Below are 21876 nucleotides of genomic sequence, written 5' to 3'. Positions count from 1 at the left end.
GGGACCTCACCCACAGCCCAGGCATGTGCCCTGACTGGGAATTGAACTGGCAACCCTTTTGGTTCACAGGCCGGCACTCAATCCACTGAGCTACACTTGCCAGGGCTTATTATAAAATTTGTGTGGTTATGCATAGGTCCAAAAATAACCATGGCTATCCTGAAAAAAGAATGAACAAAGTTGGAGGGTTTATAATACTATTAGATATCAAGATTTAATATGAAGCTACAAAAATTAAAACAGTGCAGTATTAGCATGAGTGTAGACAGCTAGCCCAATGGAACAAATACAGTGCAAACCAAGCCTATATTTTGTGGGTTTTCTGAGAACCGTGTAGTCTTAAAAGTATGGTCATTTTAATAAGTACCACTGGGTCAATTGAATATCCATATGGGAAGAAAACTGAGTTTTGACCCTTACCTCACACCAAATGTGAAAATCAGTTCTAGAAAGATTGTAGATCTATATGTGAAAGGTAAAGCAGTGAGCTTTCAGAAGAAACACCTAACAGAATATCTTTATAGCCTTGGAAGAGACAAAGATTTTCTTAAATAGGAAACAAAGACAACTGTGTAGGAAAAAAGTTGATAAGTGGGACTATATTAAAATTAAGGGTTTCTGTTCATGAAAAGTCTACCAATAAAGGAGTGAAAAGGCAACTCACAGCATGGGAAAGGGTACCTATAATACATATATCCAAAAAAGAACTCTTATCTAAAATATATTATTTAAAAACTTGTGCATATACATCAGAAAAAACACTGAAAGTAATAGCTAACCTAAACAAAACTTGGTCAATAAACATGAAATGGTTGCTCAATTTATTAAAACTTAGGTAATGCAAAGATAAATAGTAATGAAATACTACTGCATATCCACCAGATGATTAAAGTTAAAAATAGGGATAAGAGCAAGCATAGATAAGAATGTAAAGAATTCCTAAGTGTCCCACTCATGGGCTGAAAATTGATTCAGCCACTTATGAAAACTGTAGTATCTACTAACAGTGGACCACGTGCATACACCAGGACCCAACCATTTCTACTCTTAGGTGGCTACCCCAAAGAACTGAATGCATATATTTACCAGAAGACATACACAAAACACTGCTGCTGCTGATAGCCAAGAATTAGAAACAACTCAAATAGCTTTGAAATGGGCACATAAACTGTAGTATATTTATACACTCAAATACAATCACCCACCACAGGAAAGCATTCCAAGAAATGAGTCATTGTATGAACATTGTAAATGTAGCCATACAAACCTAGGTGGTATAGCCCCACTATACACGTAGGCTATGGTATAGCCTCTTGGTCCTGGGCTACAAAACTGTACGGCATATTACTGCATTGGATACTGTAGGCATTTGTAACGCAATGGTATTTATGCATCTCAACATAGAAAAGGTACAGTGAAATTACAGAATAAAGGATAAAAAATGGTGCACTGTGTAAGGGCACTTACCATGAATGAGGTTGCTCTGGGTGAGTGAGTGAGTAGTGAATATGAAGGTCCAGGACGTTAATAAAGACTTTATAAACACTGAACACTTAGGCTACCCAAAATGCATGAAACACAAGATTAAATCAAGCACAAGAGAAAATGCTATAGTCAAGAGTTCTTTGAAGGTGCTACTGGCGTTAACAGCATACTGTTTTATAGTAAGGTTGTTTTTGTTTTAATAAGAGAACACTCTAAAATAATGATTAAAAGTATACTATAGTAAATATGTAAAGTAATAGTAAAGTAATACATAACGTATAGTAAAGTAATAACAGTCATTTGTTGTCAAGTAGTATGTGCTGAAAATATGTGCTACACTTTTATACAACTAGCAGGCAGTAAGTTTGTTTACACCAGTGTCACCACAAACACATGAGTAATGTGTTACACTCTGAAATTAAGATGACACTAAGTGATAGAGATTTTTCAGCTCCAATATAATTTTCTGTGACTACCACTATATATGTGGTCTGTCACTGAAATGTCATGTGGCATGTGACTGTACTATACAGCAGAGAGCATGAGTGAAATGCAATAAGGATGCGACTTTAGCCAGCAGGGTCTGTGTATTGTGGCTGCCACGAGCAAATTCACACAGGCTAGAGAAGTCCTGTGGAGGAAAGGTACAGCACAGCCGCTGTCTAAGAGAGAGCAGTCTGACCCTTGCCTGGACAGGCTTTTATTGCTTGTCTGGGTGCATTACATGGAGGATGGTCCTCATTTACTATGCACAGGTTCACTTTAGATGATTACCTTTTACAGATAATAAAGGAAAGAATGTTGCTAATTACTTCAAAGAAAAGGGTATTTTGCTAATGCAAGGGGAAAAGTGGTTGAACTGGTTATACTCTGTACTTGGAGGCTTAGCACAGATTTTAGGAAGTTACTTTAAAGATTCACAGTAAACATTTGCTGCCTCAATTCAGGGTTGAGAGAGTTTTAGCAAAAAGCAAGCCTGAAAGGTACAATGCAGGCCTGATTCCCCACAGGAAAACCGATTCGTGGGCTCGGTCCTGTGCCGACTTGCTCCCTGCCAGTTTTCCAGATTGGCTGGGCTATATTTGCCACTGCCACACGGATAGGTTCCCTGTACAATAGCATGCAACAGTATGAATAAATCTCACTAACACAGTGCTAAGCTAAAGAAGCCAGACATAAGAGTATAACACTGTAAGATGCTGCTTGTGTACAGTGCGGGGCAAAAGTAGGTTTGTTAATTACTGTATTTTCTATATGAACAATTGTAAACCTGCGTTTGCCCAACTGTGTAAATTTCCATTTGATTGTTTAGTATAAACTGGTAAACTGATTGAAAAATTATGTAGAAATATAAAGATCCAGGAATAGCTAAGATAAAATTAATCTATGGTGTCAGAAATCTGATGTGGAGGAGTGGTTCCTCATTGCCTTAGGAGGGGACACAGGGGATTCTGGAGTTCTGGTAGAGTTTTCCTTCTTGATCTGGTCGCTAGTTACACAGATGTGTTCACTTTGGGAAAACCAACTAGATTTGCATTAGTGACTGACTTGTTTACTTCTCTGTATATTACACTTACTGAGAAAGTGTACTTGAGGAAGTATTTTCTTGTGTGTGCGTAACACATCTCTAGTAAGATAAGAAACTAGTAACATTGCTTGCCCCAGAGAGTGTAGCTAGAGGTCAGGCTGTTAGCTTTTACTTTGGAATTAAGAAAATGGATTACCTGTTCAAAAGTAAGTACTATAATTTATATTTAAAAGAATAAATCAAAGATTGCTTATCTTTTGTTTCACAGTAAATGCTAATAGGCTGAATTCTGTTCATATTAGATACTCTCAAGTTGATTAAAGCACAAATCCCAATTACAAGTCATTTACAAGAAACTAAAGTGGAAAATAAGTGATAGCCTAAAAGATACAAAAAATTTATTTGCAGTAGGTTGGTAGTATATGAAATAAGGTAGAGTTTAACATAACAAGTTGATGCTTGATGTTGTGTAATGATAGAAGGCCTAATTACGAAAGAAAACAGAAACGAAGTGCAAGAGGGGCGCTGAGGGGCATAACACTGACATGTAAACATGGTGTGGAAACAGCCATTCTTTGGGTTGTAGCCCTTCGGAATGCCACTTTTAAATATTAACCTAAAGTATGCTTTATAGCAGTTCTTGAATCTTAGCATGACAGCAAGGATTAATTACTAATCTTATTTTTAATTTTTTTCCATTTTAGGAACAAAACATTCATGCTTAAAAAATTAAAGTACTATTTATTAGTTGAACATCAGTTGAAATTGCCCTTTCTTTTTCGGTTCTCAAAGTCCTGTTTATCAGGAGTAACCACCAAGAGCAAATGTCTTTGTAACTGTGGAACTTATTAACTCATTTTGAAAAGTAATATGGAAAGGAAACTTGGAAACTGCTTTTAATTTTTATATTTTCTTTAAAAATGTATGTCATTTTCAGCTTCATAATTTGATTGCTTTGTGTGAAATTGACATTTAATGAAGACTTTATATTGCACAGGTTTTAGAATTACTTCTTGCCTTCTGTTCAGTGACTCAGCTGCGTCATGTGCTCACTCAGATGGTATTTGAACAGTCTTCACCTGGCAACACCGTCCTGGGAAGCCGTTCTAAATGTTTAGAACCTAGTGTAGCTCTCCTTCGTTGGTCAAGCCAACCTGTGGATGGATCGGAAAACTGTTCTATTTTAGCACTGGAGTTACTCAAGGAAATATTTGAGGTAATATTTGACAATTTGACTTTTCCACTTTTATGATTCTCAGTGAACAGTTAGTTTTCAAAAATATTCATAATAAACTTCCAGTTAGTTGTTCATACACTTTAGGAAAACTTCTCCATTGCTAGTCTCCATACCATTTAGCTACTGAATATCTTTTTTCTGACAAAGTCACAAATATTAGTGTTTTCCTTGCTGTCGCTGAATAGTGCTTTGTGTTTGTGTATATGTATATGCGTATATATGTGTGTGTATATACTTTTCAGTGTAATAAGTAAAGGCTTTTGACTTGTATGTTTTGCTGCTATACGACGATTTTTTTAAGTAGTCACATCCTATCTTTCTTAGTAGATACTGTCTGCTCTCCCCATTAGCCTGTTGAATGGATTAAGAGAGGAATGTTAGATTCAGTGAAATGGCATGGAGCATGCCGTACACTCCTAGTCACTTAAGATATAGACAAAAATTATTTCTGTAGAAGCTATTACATTCTAGCAGATTCTACTGTCAGGATTATTTTGTGTTCTCTACTGTTCTCCATGTTTTTACCCATTCTGCCTACCCTCACTATTTTCCTAGAATGTCTCCCTTCTCCTTACTGGATCCTGTGCACAAACAAAAATGTGTATGAATGATTACATATATTAAGAATTATGCTCAAGTTGTGTTTTCTGTTTTCTCTTGGTCTTAACTGTTAATCAGTTTTAGTATTTAGAAATCCTTCAGATTCTTGATTGTAATTATTTGTGGTTGTAAAACATTAAGACTATTGTCTATTTATTATTTAAATTCTTTAAATCTATTATGATTACATTTAGCGAGTTCAAGATACTTTTTTTAATACAAACCTTTAATTTATAACAATTTTTAAATGACAAATATAGTCCATTTAAAAGTGTCTTGTTTATAGCTGACTAACCCAAAACTTTGTTTCATTTGAGAAAAAAAGTTATTATAGCCCTGAAAACTAGATAAAAGGAGAAATTTTAAGGATATACAGGTTAATGAACTATTAAAATAATTATAAATATTTTAAAAGAATATAGCAGCTCCATGAGGACTGTTTCTGCATTCTGTATTTCATCTCTTGTTTTGTTTTGTTTTGAATCATTGGTGATGGTTATATTCCAGGATGTCATAGATACTGCTAACAGTTCCTCAGCTGACTGTTTTGTGACCCTTCTGCTGCCCTCAATCCTTGATCAGCTGCAGTTCACAGAGCAAACTCTAGATGAGGCCTTCATAAGAAATAAATGTGAAAGGATGGTCAAAGCTATTGAAGTTTTGTTAAATATCCTTTACTGTTATAAACATGGAAACTAAATAACCACTCTTTTTTCAGCATTGTATTTCCTGCATTTTTGTCTTTAGCTATAATTTTATAATTTCTCGGGTTCGTATCTCTTCAGAATGATTGGAGTAAAGTTTAAACTATAGAACTAATTTTCAAAGTGTTTCTATAAAAGTTATTCAGACTTTTTTTTTACCTTATTTCTGTGTAAACCTTTTAAGCTAAAGGATATTTTTAGAAGTCCTTTTTAAAGTTGATTTAGATATTTTTATCACAATTTGAGATTTGAACTATATTCTAAAATAACTGCCCTGTTACCTTCTTCTGATGCCGATCACTGCCCCTGGATGATTGTGGTGCTATCTTTGCTGAAGTGCATCAAAATAAGTGAATGTTAGTGAGGGGGCCATTATTTTAGCTCAGTGATTTTTAGCTGTGTTTTCTTTAAAGCATAAATGTTTTTAATAAAGGTACCATCACACTTGGTAATAAAAAGATAAATATTATCAAGACAAATGAATTTATTTTTTTCAAAAAAGTCCCTTGAGTGCAATTAGTGTAACTGCCTAATTTCTGTATACCGATCTTCTTAGGTCTTTCCTTGTTGGCTTTTTTTTTTTTAGTTCAGCTGATTCTAAGCCTCTGAAAAGTCCAGATCTCAATTTTTTAATATTTTATTAAAACTTATTATTATTATCAGCAAGGAGCCACCCAATCTGAGCCAGATCACTTACATTTGCCTAATCAGGTTTTTTTGTATCTCAGATCAAGAAGAATTTCTTCAAATTTGTCTTGTCTTAGAGCAAACTCCACATTTCTTTGACCTCCTCTTATAAGCTGCTGCTTCTTCATTTTTCTTCTTCCTTTATAGCAGTGATTCTCAACCTCAGCTATTTATTAGAATCACCAGAAGAACATTTAAAAAAATACTGACCCGAGAACCTTTCTTTCAGAGATGCTAATTTAGTTGGAGTAACGTGAAACCCTAGAGAAGGGAAGTGTTTATGAGAATTTGGTGATTCTGGCATACAGCCAAAATTGCGAACTGCTGCTTGTAGAGGCATGATTATTTTGCTTGACCTTAGTAATATCTATAATATATTCAGGCCTTCTCTCATAAGTTAGCACAAAACTTGACCCTTTTCAAATAATGCTCAAAATAATTTTAACAATATATCAACTATGAAAAAATAACTTCCTTTAGTTCAACACATATTTACTGAACTATTGTGATACCTACTATCAGAAAACTCACGTCTAGTAGAGAAACAGACACGTTGTTTTACCTTTCAGTCAGAAACTTTTGGTGTCACTCATCTCTTGCCACGAACCAGCTACCTAAATGCTGTGAGCTCTAATTTCCTAGTCTGTCATTGAGTAAATGTAGCAATAATTATACTGAATTGCAGTGAGGAGATAATTTGTATGCAATCATTCTAAATGCTAGAAAGTGCCATACGAATATGTTTCTTTGAGAATGTGTCCCTTAACAAAACTTACCTCTCTGTGGAGATGATACTCTAAAAATGCACATTGCAAAAATTCTGACTACTATCAAATGTACTACGCTGATAGAACAACAGTTTACATATGGCAAGATTGATCTGGGGTTCGGAACAAAGGTAGCCGATTCTGAATTGAGGTAAGTGTATGAACTCCAAATTGCAAAATGATAGTGATTCTAATTGCTTTTGGAGGCTCATCCTTGGAGTACATTCTATTGACTCAAAGTGTAGTAGAGAATTAAAAACATTTTTGTAATGAATTTTTAGAAAATTTATTCAATTCATAGGTCACATGCTTCTGAAGAAAGATATTAACATCTGTGATTTGTTTCTCATCGTTTAGGTTTGTTTTGTCATGTTTTAATATATTGTGATTACCTAAGCGTCTTTTATACTCCTGAACATTTTTTTCCTGGAGGTCCTTTCTGACATTGCCTTAGTAATTTCTTTTATATTCATTTAATTTTATATGTTTAAATGAAAAAAACAGATAGTTTTTATTATAAGGAAATCAGTCACTGCTGAAGATTTCATAACAATAAAGATGATTTTTCTACCTTAGCATGATAAGATGTATGGTTAAAAGTAGCGTAGTAATATTATTTTATCCCTCTCCTCTCACGTGAATTAAGTCCATCTGACAATTATTTATTTGAGGACCTGCTAAATGCTAGACACTATGATTTAATTTTCATATCATAATTGTTGGAATTGCCTTCTCCAGTAACAAGGATTATCTGTTGACTTTTTGTACACTGTTTTAGGTACATGGCTGAGAATACAGCTTAGTATAGTTATTCAGTAAATATTAGGTATTTTTTATTGCCTCATGTTGCCTTCTCTTATTGATATTCCAGTGCCAAAGCTAAGAATTAAATGGGTTGTGTTACCAAAGCTGCTGGCAATTTGAAGCAGAAAGTTAAAACTTTGTGGCATTTGGGAGTAGAAAAAGAAGTGCCCTTTCAACTGTTAACGCTAGTTTGTTCTCTTTGGGTCTTGGGTTGATAGGATGTTGGTGTCTATGATATTTTTATTTCTCAAAACAAACAACACTTTATTTCCTTGAGGTTTAAAAACAAAGATGTTGTTTTTTTCTGTTTTCTTTAGAATTGTGGACAAAGATAAACTTTAAGCAGGTTTTGAGTTAACTAATTTAAATATGATGTTTTTTAAAGCAAACTTGCTGCTGATGTAATTTTGAAAACTCTTGATTTGATGAACAAACTTAAACATTTGGTTCCTGGTATGGAAGTAAGCTTCTACAAAATCCTTCAGGTCAGTATAAAGTTTTCATATAATTGAAGTTTATTCCCAATGTATGTTTTTGTTTTAAAATTCTTAATTTTTGGATGATTTTCTTAGAACTGGCATTCAGTAGAAAGTTTAGAGTTGTTAATTGTCTTACGTAGCTATAATATTATCGCTACACAGTTATTTTATACAGTTTCATAGAAATTGAACAGAAGTGCATCTGGTTCTAATACACAGAATGTTCCTGAGAGCAGTGTTTCCTCAGCCTTTTTCTTTTTTGTGTCCTGCTTCAGTTTCCTTCACTTACTGGCATTGTGGTGATGAGGGAAGTCGTCTGTGTTTTGGGGTTTTTGTTTCTAGTTGGAGTTGATGAGTTAGGGTATTAAATGGACAGGGAGACATTTAGAAGGAAAGGACTCGATTGTCAATAAGATTAGAGAGGCTATGCAGAAAATAGCTAACTCACAAAGTTTAATGATAGTAGCTGAAAAAGAGCTCTAGATGCTTACCTTGATATCCATAAAACCTGTTTTATAATAGATATTTAATGTGTGTTAATAAAAGTACTACAATAACAAAGATGGTTCTCATGAACCAGACAGGGTAGAAGCCAAAACCACTAAGGCTGGGGCCACTTGTACACTTTGATAGCCTAAGGCTTAAGAGGCAGTTCAGATACAGAATCCACCTCTTATTAGTCACTGCAGACTTGAGCAAGTTCTTTCACCTCCCTGAGCTCCAGGTTTTTGAGTCAGACTGATTTTTTGTCAATTCTTAGATGTTTTTTGGAATGGGTGATTTGGGGCTTACAGTACTAATGCAAAATTTTTATTGACATCAAGGAGTTACATGGTAAGTACAGTTATTTAAATGCATCAGTTAGTTGTGGATGATATTTTAAATTCATCAAAATTTTGAGGTGTGATTTTCATAGGCACAACTAAGTGCATTCTAAACCATTGCCAGATTTTTAAAGTTAGTGTTAATATTGATTGCTAAGACCATTTTAACAAAGTAAAGACTAACAAATACACTCAAACATCAAATAAAAACATTTTAGAATTATTTTATGGCTTAGCTCTGTTTACCTTATACCCTGATATTATTTATTATTTATGCCTCTTTTTTTCTGGTTTCTGATTTACTTAGGATCCACGCCTGATAACACCATTGGCATTTGCTTTGACATCAGATAATAGAGAACAAGTACAGTCTGGACTGGGAATATTATTGGAAGCTGCTCCACTGCCAGATTTTCCTGCTTTAGTGTGAGTTGTGATCACTTGTAGTATATCTCATAGTGCTGGAATATCCTGCTATGTTTCTTTACTAGGGCTCAATGTAGACAGATCAGAAGATTAGTGAATTCAATACTTCATTGCAATACTTCATTGTAATTTTTCATATAATTAAGAAAACTTGATTCTAACTGAAAAGACCAGGTATATAGTCAGGGAAAAGCTAGATCCACGTGGTTGAATGTGTTATCCAGGTGCTGTGTCTCTGTCTCTCAACACCTCTTCTTCATGCAGTAGATTCTGGATTAAGTTTACATCCTGCCAGTTTGGTTACTCCCGAGAAAGAGCTTTTCCTTCCCAACCATTTAAATCAGTCCAAGCATCACTATCATCTATCATCACTATCATTGACCAGATATGGGTCATTTGCTAGGGAGGGCACCTTGGCAAATGCTAAGGGTTTCATCTATGAGAACTACATGGACTAAAATTTGGAAGTTGGGGGCTCAGGGGAGGAAAGAAAGGGGTAGGAGAATTCCCTGAGAAAAATTCTGTACCTTTATCAGGAAGTGGAATAGATAATTGCCTGGCAAAATTATCTGCAGCACTCATTAATTTCAAATATTAAAAGAATATTTGCAGTTATTTTTGGAAAAAAATTAGATTTTCAGAGCTATCCGAAAACAAAATGATTGATAAAATGTTTAGTAGGGTTATATATAGTTTTAAAAAGTTTAAGTGATTTATGTGAATGCATTTGCAAAAGTAGTTTGAATAAACCGAAGCAGTGGTAAGTAGGTAAGATATTTCCACATGCCAGTGGTCAGTAAATTGTAGCCAGCAGAGAAGCCTGTTTTTGTAAATAAAGTTTTATTGGCATAGGGCCACATCCATTCATTTTCATACTGTCTGTATTGACTTTGATCTGACATCAGGGTTGGGAAGATGTAACAAAGACTCTGTATACTCTCAAACCTAAAATACTTATTATTGTCTTGTCCTTTAAAGAAAAATTTGTTAAGCTCTGCTATTTCTATTAACTGACCTAGCAAACTCATTTCTAGAATTAATTTAAATAGTCATAAATTAAGGGAAGTACTATGGAAAACAAGACCTAGAGATCACATAATCAGAATTTTTTTATTTTATAATATTTTTAAAGAAATAAATGGACAAATGGGGAGCTTCTCAAGTCACAGATAAAAATGGTCTATAAAGCTGCCTCACTTTGTGGCGGCCTGCTTGCCTCAGCTGTGGTAATCTGACATGAAGCCACACCCCCACACTTCCAGCAGACAGCTTCAGTGTCACTGAGAGTGGACGTCTCCTCTTCTGTCTGTGTGACACCTTCCCATCATTTCACTATGTCTTAGTCGTCCCTGTCTTGTATGATTTTCTCTTTGGAAACTCAGTTATCTACTTATATCTATTTATGCCTTTGTTTACATTACCTTAGACAGTTTAATAAGGTGAAATTAAATGATGGATGGATATGTGGGTGGGTGTGTAGGTAGGTTTGTTTCGTGTGTGTTAGTTTTATTCAAATATTTAACAAACATCCTGTGAGGGTCAGCTATGTGCCAGGTTCTCTTCTAGGCATTTTGGACATTGTAGTGAACTAGAAAGGGGGCCTTCTGTCATGAGGTTTACATTCTATTTGGGAGACAAGTTAACTAAGGTTATAACATGCACATCATTATGAGTACAGGGACCCCTCTGAATTTGAATTAAGACCTGATGATAAGGAGCCAGCACTATGCAGGTCTGGTGGGAAAAGAAACAGCTTGTACAAAGGCCCTGAGACAGAAATGAGAGGGGATCAATGGAAGAGGCAGAATGGAAGTCAGGTTTGTGAGCTCATACACTGAAGGAGAAAGGAAAAGGGTGAAGGCCATAGTAGGTAAAGGCCAGGTGATGTTGCCCATGGTAAAAATATTTTTACCATTACCAATAATGCACTTAATTTTTACAAATAAATTTGCACTCACAAACTAGTTCTGTTGCCTCCAAACAAGAGGTGGAGTAGTTATTATAAAGGTTTGTAAATAGAAAAGAGTTTCCTCCAACAAATTATTTTCAAAATCCCACTTCATCATAGGCTCCAAGATAATTTCAAAAGTATTTGGAGACATTACTAAAAAGGATCATTCTAAAAGATTCTGTAATTCCATACTAATTCTGCCTTTTGCTTTATTTTTATGTAAATTTTTTTATTGTTTTTGATCCTCATTCAGACTTGGGGAAAGTATAGCAGCAAACAATGCCTACAGACAACAGGAAACAGAACATCTGCCCAGAAGAATGTCTTTGCAGTCATTAAATCCCAGTTTTCCGTCATCAGTAAAATGTTCAACTCCTCCACTTTTGAAAGATAGAGTTCCGGTATCAAACATTGAAGACTTAATAGAGAAGCTTCAGTCTGGAGCAGTGGTGGGTGACAAATAGCAATTTTACATGAGATTCTGCTTGCTATACAATGAATATCTGCTCCAATTATAACATTTATTTAAATAACTTTAAATGTCGATTTGATCATTGAAAACTTTTAATGTAAAAGTGAAAGTATTCTAGAAAGTTTGGAAATAAGGGATAAAATTCTTATTTTTTAACACCACTGTTGTTCTTTCCCTACTGTTCCCTAGCCAGCCCACCCTCCCCCACATCCTCAGATTAAGAAATATACAGGGTCTGGCACAAATAAGGTCCCCTTTTTATTACAAAATTTTTTATTACAAAATCCTAAGCATGTAATTCTGTAACATAACAGTATCACACTGAAGTATACCATATGACATTTTAGGTGAAATATTCAAATTAAAACTATAAATTATTATATCCATATTATTACACAGGCCTTACTTCTGCCAGACCTGGTATTTTAAAATCCCACATGTATTCCAAATTTTACCCAGATATTCTTATGCAGTAACAAAGTTAGTGAAATATTTGTGAATTGCCTGGGGTAAGATATTTTTTAATTGTTACTCATTAAGTTTTAATGACTTAGTTTTTTAGTAGGCATTTTTTTAATCTTTATTATATTTTTTCCATTATCATTTAGTCCCCTTATACCTCACATTCCCAGCAGTCACCACACTTGTCCATGTCCATGACCTTTTTGCTCAATCCCTCCACCCTCTAACCTTCTACCCCTCTGTCCCCCCACCACTAGTTGTCATCTGCTCTCTATCTATGAGTCTGTCTGTTTTGCTTGTTAGTTCAGTTTGTTCATTACATTCCACATATAAGTGAAATCATACAGTATTGTCTTTCTCTGACTGGCTTATTTCATTAGCATGGTAATCTCCAGGTCCATCTGTGCTGTTGCAGAGGGTAAAATTTTCTTATTTTTTATGGTGGAGTAGAATTCCATTGTGTAAATGTCCCATAGCTGTTTTATCCACTCATCTTTTGGACATTTATTTTTTTTGTGATGTTAAAATTTTCTGATTTTTGACTTAATTATATTAAAACAGGTAAAGGATCAGATTAATGATGTGAGAATATCTGACATCATGGATGTATATGAGATGAAACTGTCTACATTAGCTGTAAGTACAAGCTTATTTTAACTTGTGTAACAATTCAGCTGTAATGGATGTTTTCCAGTAAGTGATGAAAGTTAACGCAATGGTTTTTTGTTTTTTTATAGTGCAAAGAAAGCAGGCTACAAGATCTCTTGGAAGCAAAAGCTCTAGCCCTTGCACAGGCTGATAGGTTGATTGCTCAGTATCGCTGTCAAAGAACTCAAGCTGAGGCAGAGGTGTGTACAATATAAAGATACATCCAATTAGTAGAAAACTAAATGAAGTAAAATATGTACAAAATATTTGTTGTATCTTTATTGCTCTGGTTGAAGTAAATTGTCCTCAGCATTTCACACAACTACTCCCTCCTTTAAACCCTCTTCCCGTTAACTTTAGTTACATCATTGTCTTCTGATTTTCTTTCTATCGTAATGAACGTTATTTTTTCCCAAATTTAGTTGACATACAATGTTATATTAGTTTTAGGTGTATAACATAGTGATTAGATGTTTATATACTGTACAAAGTGATGACCCTGATAAATCTAGTACCCATCTGACACCATACATAGCTATTCTAATATTTACTATATTACCCATGCTATACTTTATTTCCCTTTGACTATTTTTATTTGTATTTAATCTCTTTCACCTTTTTCATTCATCTTTTCAACCGCTTTTCCACCTGGCAACCATCAATTTGTTCTCTCTCTATGAGTTTGCTTCTGTTTTATTTGTTCATTTTGGTTTTTTTTAATATCCTTTTTGAGCTTCTTTATTTTCCATTCAACTGTAAATGTTGGGTTTTCCAAGTATTATGTGTTAAGCCCTTCCCACCTTTTTTAATTCAGCTATACATACTATTGTATAGTTGGCGTACAATAGTATGTTAGTTTAAGCTATACAATGTAGTGATTCCATATTTTTGTACTTTATGATGTGATCACCATACTAAGTCTAGTAACCATCTGTCACCATGCAAAGTAATGCAAATCAAAACCACAATGAGATACCACCTCAAAAAGTCAATAAATAACAGGTGTCATCAAGGATGTGGAGAAAAGGAAACCTTCATGTACTGTTAGTGGGAGTGTAAATTGGTGTAGCCATTATCAAAAACAGTATGGAAATTCCTCAGAAACCTGAGAGTAGGACAACCGCGTGACCCAGCAGTTCTACTTCTCAGTATTTACCCTTCTCCTTTTTTCAGGTGGTTCATATTTTCAGTCATTACCAGATTGTTAATGTCTCCAAATTTATATGCAGATCCCTTTTCCTACGTACCAAATGCCTCCTTGTGTAGCTCAATTTAAATATATAGCAAATACTGCAAAGTCATCATAACCAACACTGAAGTCATCACCCTCCCTCACAAAAATGTAGTCTTTCCTGTATTCATTCCTTCTAGTGTTCTTAAAGTTCGTCAAACAAGAAACGTGGAAATCACACAGTTGACCCTCTGCAATTAGTCATTACCAAGTCCAGTTGATTTTACCTGAATATTACTTTTTTCTGGTTTTTTTTTGTGTGTGTGTGTGTGGTTTTTTGCCTGTTTTGTCACTGTTTGCTGCAGGTCAAAACCTTCTCATTTCTCAAATAAATCATAGCAAAGTCTCTAGGCTTCCTACCTTCAGTCTAGTCTCTTCTCAACCTTCTGTTGCGTACAGAGTCATCTTATTTTTGTATTTGGTTCTACCACCCCTTCTTCCACAGTGATCCCAGAAGCAGTAATCTGATACTGTCACTCTTGTGCTGAACATCCTTTAGTGTCTTACCTTCAGCTCAGAAATAATTTAAGTTCCTTATTTTGGCATCCTAGGATTCTAACTACTTCTCATTCCTTATCTTTGCATTTTTGTGCATTCTGGGCAGTCGGCCATATTAGATTGCTTTGCTATTTCTAAGCTTGACAGTATTAGGTTTCCCCGACCTTGCACTTGCTCTTCCATGTTTAGAACACCTTTTCCTCTCTATCTCTTGAAATAATCCTTTAGATTTTAGTTAATCTCCATTCTCCAGGAAGCATCTCTGGCCTTCTCCTTCCATCACATGCTTAGTCATCCTTCCTCTATATATCTGCCCTGTGCTTCTCTGTAACACTTCTCACACCATGTGAAAATGATGACTTCACCTCCACCTTTGATAAGTAATAAGTATATATTACTAATAAATCTTTCAGTAACCCAGTAGATGCTAGCCTATTAGATGGTTCATAAGTCCTTAAATTGTAAAAATTGAGCATATTAAATAATGATAGTGGAAAAGTCTCTATTGCATTTTCTTTTAGGCACGGACACTTGCTGGTATGTTGAGAGATGTTGAGAGAAAAAATGAAGAACTTAGTGTATTGCTAAAGTCACAACAGGCTGAATCTGAAAGAGCCCAGAGTGATATTGAGCATCTCTTTCAACATAATAGGAAGTTGCAGTCTGTGGCTGAAGAACATGAAATACTGACAAAATCCTACATGGAACTTCTTCAGAGGTAAATTAATAAATGTTTCTATTTAAGATTAGAATCTATAATGAATGCATAGCACTTATTTTCTGTGGTCCTAAAATCTTTTTGTAAGCATTTATATATACTGATAATATCATAAAGTGGTAAGTAATAAAGAAATTTAGTTAAAGTGAAATGGAGTATTGCTTACTCAAACTCAGTATTGTTGGAAACAGGATACAGGTCTCTTTCCAGTCAATTCTAGTTCTTTTAATTTGTTATCAGTCATCTGGGATGTTAGCACCAAAAGGACCAATTTGTCTGTTTTGTTCCCTGACAAATCCCTAAGCCCTAGAACAGTGCCTGGTACATAGTAATCTCTCCATAAGCGATAATTGAATGACCCTAAGTTGTCAACCGTTTATATTAGGTTTAACCATATGAATTGGTCATTTCTACCAATTGAAAATGGTTGAATATTAACACTTTCATGTCATTCAGCCTAATAGGATGGAAACTTGGGTGTTAGTGTTTAATTGATCTCTAAATTTTTAGTCAGTATTTATCATTAATTCCACTGAATACAGTTTACTTATATGTGACTAGGTCTGTACAATAAATTCTTAAAGGCAGATTGCTGTAAAGGCTGTGTGCTTTTTTTTGAATTTTTGGTAGATTTTCAAGTTTTCCACCAAGAAGGCTATACAATTTTATATACTCACTAGCAAAGTATAAAATTGACTTTTTTCCTTTCTTGTAAAGCAAACTTTGTATCTTTTAGGCTAGTCTTAAAACTTCTGAATTATAAGGAATACCAGGAACAATCATGTATTTTCTACCAAACAATGAAATAAAAACACTCTGGTTAACTTGTTCCTTATTTTAATTTATATTTTAAGATTGGTTAAGATTTGAAAATTTTCTACTCTTCTGTGCTGTTAATGGTTGTGGGAAATAGTTAACTTTGCAAGATCCATGTGCATATTTTCACATCAATAAAAGTATATGTATAACATCTGGAAAATATGTGATGGCAAGGTGACTTCTAAACAGTCACCTTCTAAATAGAAGAAGGTGACTTCTAAACAGGTTATTTTCTCCCAACAACTCTATGAAATCAGGTTGAGGGAGCCCTGACAAAGTGAATTATTAGTGTTAAGTCAGGTTGTAAAAGAAAGTTAGCAGGTGGTCCAAGAGAAATAGTGGTTTTTAAGACCTGCTAAGTTGTGGATAGTGATTGAAGAGCTAAGAAGTAAAACTCTGGCCTTGAGGGGCCATGTGGGTAACAAGTAGAAGAAGCTGGCTGGGGAAAACTCAACTGTAATATTAAGGAATTTAAATTTAGATTTAAAAAATTTTGTGTGGGACAAATAAAATACTTCTGGCCAAATATGGCTAGTGTACCAATCAGTTTATTTATCTTAGTGCTTAGTAAAGTGAAAAGGACATTTTATGCCTCTGTTACCCCAAAAAGAAAACGCCAAAGTGAGAAGCAGCAAGTGTTTGAGGTTACAAAAGAATAGGTATTCAGGAAGCACTGATTCAGGCAGCAACCTGAATACTGTACAGATTAGGGAATGAAGGGTCGGGGTTTTTATGATAAAGGGAAGAGAAATAATTATATAAATAAAAGAAAGGCATTTCTATAGGTGCAAATAAACTAAGTTATTGTTCAGCTGTACATGGTGGTGCTAATTCTGAAGAATGTCTTTAATTTTCAGTTTGGTAGTCAAGATGTCTGCTTTACTCTTAGGATTGCAAATAGTCTGTTGAAATACAGTGTTAATTTGGCTCAGTCCCAAATATTATTTTGCCCAGTTCAAACACTGGAAAGGTTTGAGGGTGAGACATAGTTCCTTTGGAGTGGCTGCCTAGCCCTATTTAAAAATGGCTCCGCTTACGTCAACTTTTCACACTTAAGATGGTTGGGTATTGAAGTAGTAATTCTTTCTGTATTTACCTTGCAGGTAAAATAAGTAGGACTATTAGATTCAGAGTTTTAAAGAGGCAAGAGAGATTTAGAATCCTCTACTACTTTATTCATTAATTTGACACTTTTAATTAAACATATATTATGCCCAAGAGGCTAAGAATGACAAAATTTTATAAAAGTTGTTTCAGTTTCTTGATCTAACTATAAAGGTAACTATGTATTTTATAGGAGATTATGTAATGTATATTATCTGTAAAATAAATCTCTGTATTCATAAACATGAGGGTAATGCCCCCACACATTTCCATTTGTACTCATTTTATCACCTGTCAGCCAAAACCTGTCTTCACTGTCTTTTACAATTAATCTCTATTTTTGCCCTGCTTGTTCATAACATTCCTCCTTTTACCTGCTGTGTGTACAATTTGGTTAGAAGAAAAAGTAAAGAAAACATTGAATTTCTTTTCTGTGTTATAGATTTTCTTCCATAAAAATATCCCTCATCTCCTTGTCTTTTCAGGAATGAAACTGTTGAAAAAAAGAATAAAGAGTTACAAGTCACATGTGATTCTCTAAGTAAACAAATTGAGACACTGAAAAAGTTGAATGAGTCACTCAAGCAACAAAATGAAAAGTAAAATTTATAGTTCTTTTAATTGTTTTGGAATTTAAAAAAAAATATTTTATTTATTTATTTTTTAGAGAGAAGGGAAGGGAGGGAGGAAGAGAGGGAGAAAAACTCTGGCAATGTGTGGTTGCCTCTTGGGGCCCCCTACTGGGGACCTGGCCCGCAACCCAGGCATGTGTCCTGACTAGGAATCAAACCAGCAACCCTTTGGTTTACAGGCTGGCACTCAATCCACTGAGCCACACTAGCTAGGGCTATTTTGAAATTGGCAAAAATAATGATTCCCTTTATACAGAATATTGTGTTCTATGGATAAATTAGTAGTTTTTAACTGGTATATAGAACATATTTGGCAGAATTTAAGGGTAATTACTATTCTTAGAAATTTTCTCTTAAAATACTTGAGGAATGTTATGGTTCATTGATGTTTTCTTCTGTTTTTTAAAATAACTTCAGAACTGTTGCCCAGTTAATAGAGAGAGAAGAACAGAGGAAAGAAGTACAGAACCAACTAGTAGACAGAGAATGTAAACTGGCAAGTAAGTAGCTCTTTATTTGACAAATTTTTGATACGTTAACATGTATTCTGTTAGAAGAAAATCAAGACACAAGTAGTTTTTACTTTGCTCTTTCATTAGTTTCCACAATTCTCTCATTTTCTGAAATCTTAAATTACATCCTACACAGCTCTCCTTTTCTTGCCATAACATTTCACAAAGCAATTTAATTAAATTGATTTTAAAAATTGGGAGTTATGGGAAATTATTGCCCTTTGTAAAATAAAACATTTTAAAGGAACATAACAGCAGGTGGCAGTGCTAGGTAACTTTTAGTTATTAGCTTCTTAATGCTAGCTCTGAAGTGATCTACTAAAAACATTTTTGTTCTAACTCACTTGCCTTAGAGCACAGACATCATCTACCTATATAATTTTTCATAGTTTTCTCTCCCTTTTTCTTTTAACCCTTAAGCTGAGGATTATCCTTCCCCTCATTACTATATATTATCTTTAGAACTCAGGGAGAGGGAAAGACATGGAGATTGACATTTTTCTAGTACAGTGGAAGAGTTACATGGTGCTTTTTAATTCATCAAATACTGTAAAACTTACTTCCAGCAAGACATATCTTCGTCTCCCTACTTGTTTTTCTTTTGCTCTTATGACAGAACAGCTACTAAAAATTTTCAGGGAAAGTTAGTATAAGACCTCTGAACACATAGCTGATGGTTTGTTTGTTTTAAGATTTGCAGCAAAAAACAAAAGCACAAGAAGAAAAGATTAAAGTCTTACAAAAAGAAAGAGAAGATAAAGAAGAAGCAATTGATATTCTTAGAAAAGAATTAACTAGAACAGAACATATAAGAAAAGAATTGAGCATTAAGGTAAGAATCTGTTGAGTTCATAGTTGCAGTAAAATGAAGAAGTCTTATTTGTATAAAAGGTGAATTTGGATAAATTATTCTGTTTCTTTAGTATAATTTTGTTGTGAAGATATTGGGATCTCAAAATGGTTTAGCAGTTGTTATGAGTACTCCTCACAATGAGAAAACCTATATTTCCAACCATAATCAAACATTTATTAAATATATACTGTTAGCTAGCACTTAGTGCTGTTAAGTGGGCAGGGAATGCAGAGAAGTGTTTCCATTCTTTATGTCACATAAAGTCATCCCGGGGACATCTCTCCTGAGTGTTTACCCACCACTTGTGGACACTGGACCAGCCCATTCTGTGACTTTCCCTCTTCTACCAGTCGGGATGGATGTGGTTTCTTTAATTCCGTAGTTGTCAGACTTCCATTCAGCTCAATTTCTCATAGTTCCGAGTGATGGACATTCTATATTTTAGTTGTAATTTTGATGCGGTTGTGCAAGGAGGTGAGCCATGCTTACCTAGGCCTCCATCTTGACTGACAATAATTATTTTCACCCTAGAAACTTAGTCTTGGGTTAAGTAATTGGCTCAAGGGCACTCTCATTGTTATGTGGAATAGTAGATTTAGTCGAAATCTGAGACCACTGCTCTTTCTACATGTCATGGTTGCTTGGTGTGGTAGCTATCAATAGTGCATTCTGGTCCATCTACTACCGGAAAGATGAGAACAGACCAGGATTAAAAGACAGTTTGAGCTACAGAGCATAAGTGACAGAAGAGGCATAATGTTCCATGACACATTTACAGATTTCCTGGATCTGCCTTAATGTGGTTATTTTAAGAGTAATTCTAAATAATAGTTAGAATCTAAAATTTAATTTACAACTATCACAATGTCAATAGTTACCATTAACTTATAAAGACAAATGGAATGTGTCTTCTTAATTAATATTGTATTATTTAATGATTACTTACCTTAAACTAACCGTATAATTTTGTTAACTAAATTATACATATTTGTAATGTGTTGTTTGAAAGGGTTGTTTTACAAATGAAAAATAAAGATATCTTAAAATATCTGTGAAAAATGAAGATATTTTAAAATATCTTAAAAAAAATGCAGAGTTGTTTATTTTCCTCTTCTCCCTCTCTTAGGCTTCCTCCCTAGAAGTTCAAAAGTCCCAATTAGAAGGTCGTTTGGAAGAGAAAGAGTCACAAGTGAAACTTCAGCAAGAAGAGTTGAACAAACACTCTCATATGATAGCAATGATCCACAGTTTAAGTGGTGGAAAAATAAATCCAGAAACTGTGAATCTCAGTCTATAGACATTCTCTATCTATTGGTGGAGGTAGGATGGGAAGGTAATTTCTAACTTCAAACAAATAACAAATAATTATTAATTTAGTAAAGCACCTGATCTGATAATGTGGTTTTATTTGGTCTTAAAGTTTTACTTCCTATTTTGGTCTTTTATTGCTTAAAGTTTTCTTTGGTTCTCACATTAGGATGTTATTCTCAACCTCCATTATTTTTTTATAAGGTTTTTTTCCTTTTCCTTAGTTGCTTCCCACTTTATTCTGTTTAATTAGTCTCATTTGTGATTATTTAGATTATAAAATCCAGTTGTTTGATGTAACAATTGTAAAGGTTAATAAATTGAAAATAGAGAGAAATTAGTAAAAAGAAAAGTCATGAGACAGCCACACAAGTTTTTCTCTAAAGTAGCACTAAAGAAAATATTGGTGAATTTAAAATAATTTTATTACTGCACTTAAAGTACAATAAGATAAATGGTATAAGTTCTAAATTGGAAAAAACAGTGCAATGAATATAAAAGAGATAATGTATAAAAATTAGAAAATAGCCTGTGTTAAATGACTACGCTGTTTGTCACATATAAAACTAATACCTTGTAGAATTACTTATGAGATAGGTTTAGTTTTATTCTTTAAAGTGTTGTACGTTGGCCCATCCATATAATTTCAATTCCTCCTGAATTTCTTACGATTTACATCGGATACCTTAGATTATCCTTAATACCTATTCAGAAATTTATTTGTTGTTAATTCTAATGTGAATTTTATTTAATGTATTGCCTTTCATTTAAATAGTTTTTAAAAGTGGCCTTTTAATTTTAAAGCATAGGTTACATATTCTTCATGTTTCTCTTTAATATAAGGGAAGTTTTCAATAATCTTCATTTGAATCAAATGTTTAAGAAGAGTTTTTATGTCAATATTTTGGTTGATTTTATTGCTGTATTTGTACAACTATTAAGTATACTTGGTGTTTTTTTCACTATTTATATCTCCATTTGTGTTAGGTGAACTTAGATTACTTTTCTGTTTTTCAGCTAGAGTATATCTGAATTTGTTTAGAAATTAAATATATTTTTGTAATTCACTAATTACATTAATATCAAACTCTAATAGTTTTATATAGCTGTATGGATTTTGTTCAGAT

At 34.1% G+C, this 21876-nt stretch overlaps 1 protein-coding gene across 1 annotated transcript in view; it reads left to right on the top strand.

Moving 5' to 3' along the window:
- Positions 1-21240, top strand: part of CIP2A (cellular inhibitor of PP2A) — a 37258-nt gene extending 16018 nt beyond the window's left edge. The window contains exons 9-21 of the mRNA XM_037148898.2: positions 4011-4229; positions 5358-5517; positions 7018-7159; positions 8198-8297; positions 9423-9541; positions 11746-11941; positions 12988-13062; positions 13164-13274; positions 15325-15521; positions 17930-18043; positions 18494-18576; positions 19281-19420; positions 20568-21240. Coding sequence (XP_037004793.1) covers positions 4011-4229; positions 5358-5517; positions 7018-7159; positions 8198-8297; positions 9423-9541; positions 11746-11941; positions 12988-13062; positions 13164-13274; positions 15325-15521; positions 17930-18043; positions 18494-18576; positions 19281-19420; positions 20568-20738 — 1827 coding nt within the window. The 3' untranslated portion in view covers positions 20739-21240. The remainder of the gene's footprint in view (positions 1-4010; positions 4230-5357; positions 5518-7017; positions 7160-8197; positions 8298-9422; positions 9542-11745; positions 11942-12987; positions 13063-13163; positions 13275-15324; positions 15522-17929; positions 18044-18493; positions 18577-19280; positions 19421-20567) is intronic.
- Positions 21241-21876: the final 636 nt, after the last annotated feature.

Source organism: Artibeus jamaicensis, unplaced genomic scaffold (genome assembly GCF_021234435.1).
Source record: "Artibeus jamaicensis isolate MK-2021 breed Jamaican fruit bat unplaced genomic scaffold, CSHL_Jam_final contig_3126, whole genome shotgun sequence".
In the NCBI taxonomy this organism is placed as follows: domain Eukaryota; kingdom Metazoa; phylum Chordata; class Mammalia; order Chiroptera; family Phyllostomidae; genus Artibeus; species Artibeus jamaicensis.
This window is presented reverse-complemented; position numbering and strand designations above follow the sequence as displayed.